The sequence below is a fragment of the Anarrhichthys ocellatus genome, unplaced genomic scaffold (assembly GCF_004355925.1).
Source record: "Anarrhichthys ocellatus isolate YVR2014 unplaced genomic scaffold, GSC_Weel_1.0 scaffold240, whole genome shotgun sequence".
NCBI classification, from domain to species: Eukaryota; Metazoa; Chordata; class Actinopteri; order Perciformes; family Anarhichadidae; genus Anarrhichthys; species Anarrhichthys ocellatus.
In genome coordinates, this window is record NW_022280270.1 from 106,290 (window position 1) to 115,675 (window position 9,386).

The following is a 9,386-nucleotide window of genomic DNA, read 5'->3' on the forward strand; positions in this document are numbered from 1 at the left end:
TCGGCGTTATCAATAATCTGATCGTCGGCGTTATCAATAATCTGATCATCGGCGTTATCAATAATCTGAATACATTCTGTTGGTCCTCCAGAAGAAACAGAATGCAGAGAAGAGGAGGATCGACTCCTCGGAAAAGGAGAAGAAGAAGATGAGGCTGGATGACACAGCAGAAGAGGAGGAGGAGCCAGACACTCAGGTAGATGCTTCCAGTGTGAGTCAGCTGATCAGAGACCAGCTGTAGTAAACAAATAAACAAACACCCTTCAATTACTTCAGAGAAGAAGAAATATGAACTTCCTGTCTGCTGTAAATGTGAAGAAGAAATGTGTTGTTCCAGATGTTTTGACACAAGTTTATCCTCCATTTATTCAGGATGATGATGATGATGTTGTTGTCATGGTGATGATGTTTACAGACGGACCAGAGGACACCACAGAAGAAGAAGAAGGAGGCAGTGAAGGAAACAAGGAGCATCAAGACTTCCTCTCTGTTCAAACACAATCCAGAAATCCCAGAGATCATCAGGTACACAGCTGCTCTCTGATTGGTCCACAGCCTGATGACATCATCCATCCTGTTGGTTATTAATTATTGATTATTGATCCGTCCTGTTGATTGTTGATCCGTCCTGTTGATTGTTGATTAGTCACTAATTATCTTTAGCCTCCTTTCGTCTTTTAGACCAGTTGTCTCCCAGTTAAAGGAGAAGATTTTCGCCAGTGACTCATTTTCCGATCTGGATCTTCATCCACACCTGGTAACACACACACACACACACACACTCAGTGACCCATAAAACATTGATAAACTCATCACTGATATGTTCACAGAATAAATAAGATAATAAATACACTTCTGTTATGTTTATTTACCATTATTATTGTTGTTGTTATTTAACCTCATCAGCAGTGTATTAATGTGATCTCTTGTTCTGTAAAATAAATTCATTTTAGTTGAGTGTGCTGTGATTGGCTTGTTTCTGTCCACCAGGTGGCGACACTGAACAAAGTCCTGAATGTTTCCACGGTGACCAGGTCAGTACACACACACACTACCAAAGTTAAACATTCAAGTTCATCGTAGTATCTTTAACGTTTATATGTGTGTTCAGTGTTCAGAAACAGACTATTCCAGTTCTTCTGGCGGGCCGAGACGCTGTGGTTCGTTCTCAGACGGGTTCAGGTGAGACACTAGTACTGTGGTACTACTAGTACTGTTCTTGGTAGTAGTAGTTCTAGTACTGTGGTAGCATTAGTTCTGTGGGACTAGTAGTACTGTTCTGTGATAGTTGTACTGTGGGATTAGTAGTACTGTTCTGTGGTAGTAGTAGTTCTAGTACTGTAGTACTAGTAGTACTTTAACAAGGAGCTGCAGGTCTCAGTCTTTAGTGTCTCCTCAGGTAAGACCCTGTCCTACGCCATCCCCGTGGTCCAGAGTCTGCAGGCGGTCCAGCAGAAGGTCTGCAGGTCTGATGGTCCCCTGGCCGTCGTCATTGTCCCCACCAGAGAGGTCTGACACACACCTGGTCTCTTAAAGTGCCAGTGTCCTCTAACATGACATCACTGTTTATCAACTGTTCCATTATTGATTCGCGTCACTGTTATTGATTCGCGTCACTGTTATTGATTCGCGTCACTGTTATTGGTTCGCGTCACCGTTATTGATTCGCGTCACCGTTATTGATTCGCGTCACCGTTATTGATTCACAGCTTCACTGTCACAAGGACAGATACAGGAGAACATTCCTTCCCACTGTAATAAGACTTTAAATAAATCACCTCTGGCCAAATCAATCACTCAAATATAACACCGTTACACTGTTTGTTTGGCTTAATCTTGCACTACTCCTTAATTTATTTAATATTATTCTATTTTATTGTATATATTGTGCATTTTTATATTTAATATTTTTACTGTTATTTTTATTGCTAGCTGTTTCCAGTCTTTATGCTAAGCTAAGCTAACCATGTCCTGATCATCACTCACGGAGACACTACAAACCTGTTGAACTGCTCCTTTAATGTGGATCTAAATCTCTTCCTCTCTGTCTCTCTTCCTCTCTGTCTCTCTTTCTGTCTGTCTCTCGGTCCCTCAGCTGGCCCAGCAGACGTTCCAGATCTTCCAGAAGCTCCTGAAGGTAACACAAAGCATCATATGAGTCAGATATTGGGATGTTTGATGTTTGTCGTTTGTATGACGTCGTCTCTTCTTCTCTCCTGTAAACTATGAAATGTTTTATGTAATATTTCTTGTTTCCTTCTGATGTTTAAAGACAAAGTGAATCCTGTTAGTTCAGTTCTGACCCATATGGATCAAAGATTTGTGACTGTATTCAATCACTAGTCTGCAAAGGGGTTTTATTTTGAAAGTTAACCCACTTGCTGCTCTTCAATGATAGTCCCACTGCATCAGACGTCCCCTCTGGCCTCTGTTTGTTCCTCTGTAGCCGTTCACCTGGATCGTCCCCGGAGTCCTGATGGGAGGAGAGAAGAGGAAGTCAGAGAAGGCCAGGTGACCTCCTCCTCCTCTAGTCTTTATGCTCTAGTCTTCTTCCTCCTCTAGTCTGTATCCTCTAGTCTGTATCCTCTAGTCTGTATCCTCTAGTCTTCATGCTCCTCTAGTCTTCATGCTCCTCTAGTCTTCATGCTCCTCTAGTCTTCATGCTCCTCTAGTCTTCATGCTCCTCTAGTCTTCATGCTCCTCTCGTCTTCATCTTCTCGTCTTCATCTTCTCGTCTTTATCCTCTCGTCTTTATCCTCTCGTCTTCATCCTCTCGTCTTCATCCTCTCGTCTTCATCCTCTCGTCTTCATCCTCTCGTTTTCATCCTCTCGTCTTTATCCTCTCGTCTCCATCTTATAGTCTTTATCATCATCTAGTCTTTGTCCTCCTCTAGTCTTTATCCTCCTCTAGTCTCCATCTTATAGTCTTTATCCTCTAGTCTTTATCCTCCTAGTTCTGCCAGCGGTTCTCAAGGTCCTAGAGACCTTGAGAAGGTTCAAGGTGTCCAGGAGGAGGTTGTGATTGACCTAAATAAGGGTTTCAGGAATAATTTAGAAAGTTGTCTATAAGCAGAAGAAGTTCTATGAATTCTTGTTGAAGCTTTAGAGGTCCTGGAAGAGGTAAATAGTGCTGAAATTCCAGAAACTTTCCTGAGGAACTTCAGCCAGAATAAACCTCAGGGAGTCATTAGGAAGTAAAGGGTTTGTCCTCTGGAGAGCAGGACATGTTCAGAGACTCGTTTCTGTAGCTCAAACTGACTGACGACTGTCTTCAGGCTTCGTAAAGGAATCAACATCCTGGTTTCAACTCCTGGACGTCTGGTGGATCACATCAAAAACACCCTAAGCATCGCCTTCAGTGGCGTCCGCTGGCTCATCCTGGACGAGGCCGACCGGTAACTTTCTACCTTCTTTAATGTTTACAGTCTGTAGCAAGTGGAGGAAGTCAACCTGTTGGTTTATGGGCGGCAATGTTACAACAAACTTGATGAAGTAAACACACGGTGAAAGGGTTAAAGTTGAAAGAAGAAAACACAGACATCGTTCTGGTAGAGACCTGTCAATCACCGTGTAGCCCCGCCCTAAAGCATCCCCTGCTTTATGGTCCGTGTGACTCTAAATGGACCATAATGTACTAAATGAACATCATGCTGTATTGAAGAAGACTTGAAACTAGAGATTGAGACCATAAACTCATGTTTACAATGTTTACTGAGGTAATAAATCAAGAGAGAAGTAGTCATTTTCTCATAGACTTCTACACAACCAGAAGAGTCGCCCCCTGGTGGACAGTAGAGAGAATGCAGCTTTAACACATGAAGCACTGGAGGTTGATGACTGGTTCTTAGTCGAGTAACAAACAGTTAGTTTCAGTTTAAATGTCGTCTGAATCTTTATTTAAAGACATTCAGGTGATTTTCATGATTTGAGATTAAACGGAAGAGGACCAAGAATCGAGCCTTGAGGAACTCCACGTCAGTTCTTTCAGATATAAAGTGACAGATTTTTGTGTGTGTTCAGGACGTTGGACTTGGGTTTTGAGAAGGATCTGACCATCATATTAAACAGTCTGAACTCTACGGGACCGAGCAGACAGAACGTCCTGCTGTCTGCTACGTTAACTCACGGTAAATATATACCTTCTGGCTTTAGTTTTTAATCTTTGATTCCTTTTATTAGGGCCCGAGCACCGACGTAGTCGGAGCGGAGGACCTATTGTTATTCTGTTTATTATTATTACTTTTCCGCTTTCATCGCAAAAATGAGGTGCTTGGGATACTGGGAATTTTGTGAAATTTGCCACGCAAGCCAGAATTTGCGAAAATTGCAGTCTGATAGGGGTGTCCAGCTGCGGTATGAAATATTGGCTCGATAGCGCCCCCTATTGAGTAGCCCCAACATTGGGTTTCACCTAGCTGTATGGAATTTGGTAGGAATGTGGATCGTGATGAGACGCACAAAAAATCCTCTTGGAATTTTTCTCTAAACCAAACAGGAAGTCGGCCATTTTTAATTCTATGACGTTTTTGGACCATTTCAAGGCGTCGTACTTTAACAAACTCCTCCTAGAGATTTAACCCAATTTGGTCAGTATGCTCTTGAGACCTTGGCAGTGAAAAGTTACTCAAAGATCAGAAAGTTATTGAACTATGTGTCCGTGGCGTGGCGTCAAAAAAACACCATTCGCCGCGAAACAGGAAGTTGTTGTAACTCGGCCGTACATTGACGAATCTGCTCCAAATCTCTCATATGTCATAACATCCTGACCCGGAACACATCTATATGATAATTTAGAATAATAGTAATAGCGCCACCTAATGGCAACTGGAAGTTGTAAGTTGTGTACTTTGACATCCTGCTCCTCACAGATTAATCAGATCCCTCTAAAATGTTGTCAGAACAGCCTTAAGACCTTGATAATGCTTCATTGTGAAGATTGTAAGAAGTTGTTGAAGGGCGGCGACGTGGCGGTTTGGCGAATTTCGATCCTTCGCCATGAAGAAATAAACTGATGTAACTCGACTCCACATCATCAGATCTTTACCAGATTTCACATGTCTGATTAGACTCCAGGCCTGAAGACATCTGCAGGCCAATTTTGAATCATAGTCATAGCGCCACCTACTGGTAACAGGAAGTTAAAGTCATTATACTTTGGCTTGTTTCTCTTAGTAGGTAAATCAGATCAACATCAAATTAGTTCCACACAAATGTAAGAAGTTCATAATACCAGTTCATGAAGCTTTTGATGTTTCGTCGAACGCCGTTGCCGTGGTGATGCAGTCTTCGCCGTTAACAACGAAGGTCATTTAGAGAGGCTAAAAATGCTCGAAACATAAGCAAAATTGGCAAGCAGATTACAAGCCCAAAATTTAGTTATGGAATATGATTTTATTGGTTCAGAGTGGCAAATCGGCTCAATAGCGCCCCCTACAAAATTTCGACGAAGCAGCCCTCGCAGTATGCTTGACCTACATGTATGAAATTTGGTAGGAACATGTATCACATATGGACTTAAATAAAAGTCTCTTGGGGCCATGCTCTAAACCCAACCGGAAGTCAGCCATTTTGAATTCTTTATGAATTTCTAGTGTCGTTTTTGTCATTTCCAGGCGCTGCACTTTAACGAACTCCTCCTAGGGAATTAATCAGATCAACTTCAAATTTGGTCGGTACAGTCTAAAGAGCTTTGTGATGAAAAGTTACTCAAAGCTTGTTGTTTCGTGAAAAGCTGTTGCCGTGGTGACGCATTCTTCACCATGAAACATTAAGGTGTTTTTGAGAGGCTAGAAATGCTCGAAACATAAGCAAACTTGGCATACACATTTAAAGCCCAAAATGTAGTTATAAAATATGATTTTATTGGTTCAGAGTGGCAAATCGGCTCAATAGCGCCCCCTACAAAATTTCGACGAAGCAGCCCTCGCTGTACGTTTCACATAGATTTACAAAATTTGGTAGGCACATGTGGACTTAAAATAAAGTCTCTTTGGACCATGCTCTAAACCCAACCGGAAGTCAGCCATTTTGAATTTTGTATGAATTTCTCGTGTTTTTCTTCGATTTCCAGGTGCTGTACTACAAACTCCTCCTAGGGAATTAACCCGATCAGCTTAGAATTTGGTCAGAACAATCTAAAGACCTTAGCGATTAAAAGTTACATTATAAAACGTTATAATGAATGCTTCATACTACAATCTAAAGTTACAGAAGAACTTAGTGTGTTCAAGTAACAGCAAATGGCACTACTGTTTTGTTAACTTTCATGTAAGTCCAAATACAATCAGCAGGACACTGCAGGGAGTTGAACCCCATCCCAGTAAACTGACAGTCTGTTATGTTACAAACACTGAAGCACATTCACACACATTCATTTTCTTAATGATCTTAACAGGCTTACATTTATGATTGTATCGGATGTACACTCAAAACATTTGAGGCTTAAGACCTGGCAACATGATCTTACTACGCTGCTGGTCTACGCAGGAAATATCATCTCACTCGTGCACGCAGAGTGTGATAGTCACAGAAATTCATGGCCGCGTCACCCGGAGTCCTGCCAGTACCAGGAAATACCGTTTAACTCGTGCACGCAGTGTATGACGGTCACAGAGATGCATGGCCAGAGTCCTGCTAGTACCCTCGACGTGCGTGAAGTTGCGAGGGCCCGATCAATGCTGCTCGCAGCTTTAATTTCATTTGAATTTAATTAGACTCTTTTCTCTTTCGGGTAACATTACTTTTAAGGGTTTACAAACTGTGACAAAGTCAAAACAACTGGAAAATAACTTACATATTTGCTTAAATTTAGAAAAAGTTTCAGATTTATCCTGCGATCAGTTTGTCTGCAGTGAACTCATGAATGTACGGATAAATATCACTGTGATACCGAAGGAAACTGAACAACAGGAAGTCTAAGTCAAGTTCTGCAGCATCTTTTTATATAATTTCTAGTTTATTCTGAATGGACATAGGAGACAAAATAGATGATAATGGGTTTTATCCGTTGCCATCTTGGTTTTAAGCAGCAGCCATCTTAGTTTTATGCGGAAGCCATCCTGGTTTTTGGACGTAACCATCTTGTTTTTTATAATGGATAATAATAATGTCAAAATAAGAGTCTCATGTCTTTGGGTTCACATGTGATGAGTCGTGAGTTTTAACGTCCCGCTGTGTTTCAGGTGTAACTCGGTTAGCAGACGTTTGTCTTAATGACCCGGTCAACATTCAGGTGTCTTGCCCCGCCTTCTCTGACCTCACCACCACCAGCCCCGCCTCCTCTGACCCCAGCGCAGCCGGCCAGTCGGAGAGCTTTGCTCTGCCCGAGGCTCTGAAGCAGTACGTGGTGGTGGTTCCCAGTAAGATCAGACTGGTCTGTCTGGCTGCTTTCATACTGGACAAATGCAAGGTAGACAATATGAATACATGTTCATGGTAAGAAATACATAATATAGTAATGAATATATGATATATCACTGTATACAACTAATGCACTATAGATTTAAAACCCTTCACATTCCCACTACATCTCCGGTCCAGACACCTGGCTCAGGTGGTTTTCAGTTGCAGCGTCCTGATTGGTTGTCAGTTAACGGTCACCATGGTGACAGACTGTTGTCGTTCAGTTTTCCCAGAACAACAAACTCATCGTCTTCACTTCGAGCTGCGAGGCCGTCGAGTTCCTCCACGGCCTCTTCACCTCCGTCCTCTCCGGGCCCTCTTCCAATCAGGGGCCTCGGCTCAGCTTCCTGCGTCTCCACGGCAACATGAAGCAAGAGGTAAAGACGTCCGTCCAACGTTTCTTCTTCTCTCTGCTTTTTATCTGAGCTGAAGTCAAAAGTGTGTGTTTGTTTTCCCCACCAGGAGCGCTTGGACGTCTTCCAGCAGTTTTCAGTGTCTCAGAGTGGAGTTCTGCTGTGTACGGTCAGTGTTTCTGTTCATCGCAGTGGTTACACGTCACTCTACATGCTACGTTACATGTTATATCCATGTTCACATGTCACTCTACTGCTATGTTACATGTTATATCCATGTTCACGCGTCACTCTACATGCTACGTTACATGTTATATCCATGTTCACACGTCACTCTACATGCTACGTTACATGTTATATCCATGTTCACACGTCACTCTACATGCTACGTTACATGTGATATCCATGTTCACACGTCACTCTACATGCTACGTTACATGTTATATCCATGTTCACACGTCACTCTACATGCTACGTTATACTTTATGTTATAAAGATGAATCATGTGTGTGTTTCAGGACATAGCAGCCAGAGGTCTGGACCTTCAACAGGTCACCTGGATCATTCAGGTATCTATTGAAATTCAATATTTTTAGAGGCCTAAAGATGTGAATGTGTCCGTCTTGTTTTTTATCCATCGCCATCTCGTGTGTTCACAGTACACTCCTCCGACGACTGCAGCAGAGTACGTTCATCGAGTCGGTCGGACGGCTCGTATTGGAGGAAGAGGAAGCAGCCTCCTCTTCCTCACTCCTGCTGAGACCGCTTTCGTCACTGAGCTGGCCAATCACAACATCAGGTCTGTTGTAGTACTTTCTCAGTACCATAGAGATTACTACTGATGGTGCTGGTCTAGTATTTCTGTTGGTCCAACTCCTGGTTTTGACCGTGTGGGTGGGTTTTGTTGTGTTTCAGCCTATCGGACCTGAAGTTGCAGGACATCCTGTCCAGTCTGATGATAGATGACACCTACAAGGGGCGGGGCAAATACCACAGCAAGGTAAGACTCCTTTGTTCACTCACACCGAGCTCCAGAGACCTCTTAGAACCTAGCTTTAGAGAGCTAAAGGGTCTGGGAGGTCTCTATGGTGGTTCCAGGTAACTTCACCTGTCTGCCTGTCTCTCTACCTGTCTGTCTGTCTGTCTGTCAGGCTTCATCTAAAGCTCTGGAGCAGGAGACCAGAGAGAGGGCGACTGTTCTCCAGACGGAGTTTGAGAACTTTGTTCACTCAGACGTTCAGTCGGTGCAGAACGCCAAGAGAGGTATGTGACCCTCAGTGTCAGTTATTCAGGGTTATGACTCACTTCCTGTGTTGACATGTGTCTCTGTGATGTCGCTGTGATGTCATCAGCGCTGCAGTCCTTCCTGCGAGCATACACCGCCTACCCCTCCCGCCTCAAACACATCTTCCACATCCGCTCCCTCCACCTGGGACACACGGCCAAGAGCTTCGGCCTCAGAGACGCTCCGCAGGGCCTCAGAGCAGCCTCGGGCCCTGGGGCCAGGACCCACAACAAGAACCAGAACCACAACAAGGACACCAGCAGCCAGACTGCAGCAGCAAGGAGGTGAGAGACTGATGAGGTGTGTGTGTGTGTGTGTGTGTGTGTGTGTGTGTGTGTGTGTGTGTG

General features: G+C 43.4%; 1 protein-coding gene across 1 annotated transcript in view; it reads left to right on the forward strand.

The window, feature by feature from the left end:
• Window positions 1-148: 148 nt before the first annotated feature.
• The window catches only part of ddx31 (DEAD (Asp-Glu-Ala-Asp) box polypeptide 31), an 11,524-nt gene continuing 2,286 nt past the window's right edge, over window positions 149-9,386 (forward strand). The window contains exons 1-18 of the mRNA XM_031879273.1: window positions 149-211; window positions 410-525; window positions 682-757; window positions 991-1,034; window positions 1,112-1,182; window positions 1,400-1,509; window positions 2,096-2,137; window positions 2,447-2,511; window positions 3,276-3,395; window positions 4,021-4,127; window positions 7,182-7,408; window positions 7,626-7,778; window positions 7,864-7,923; window positions 8,273-8,323; window positions 8,414-8,553; window positions 8,670-8,754; window positions 8,906-9,017; window positions 9,107-9,323. Of these exons, the coding sequence (XP_031735133.1) occupies window positions 149-211; window positions 410-525; window positions 682-757; window positions 991-1,034; window positions 1,112-1,182; window positions 1,400-1,509; window positions 2,096-2,137; window positions 2,447-2,511; window positions 3,276-3,395; window positions 4,021-4,127; window positions 7,182-7,408; window positions 7,626-7,778; window positions 7,864-7,923; window positions 8,273-8,323; window positions 8,414-8,553; window positions 8,670-8,754; window positions 8,906-9,017; window positions 9,107-9,323 (1,859 nt within the window). The remainder of the gene's footprint in view (window positions 212-409; window positions 526-681; window positions 758-990; window positions 1,035-1,111; window positions 1,183-1,399; window positions 1,510-2,095; window positions 2,138-2,446; window positions 2,512-3,275; window positions 3,396-4,020; window positions 4,128-7,181; window positions 7,409-7,625; window positions 7,779-7,863; window positions 7,924-8,272; window positions 8,324-8,413; window positions 8,554-8,669; window positions 8,755-8,905; window positions 9,018-9,106; window positions 9,324-9,386) is intronic.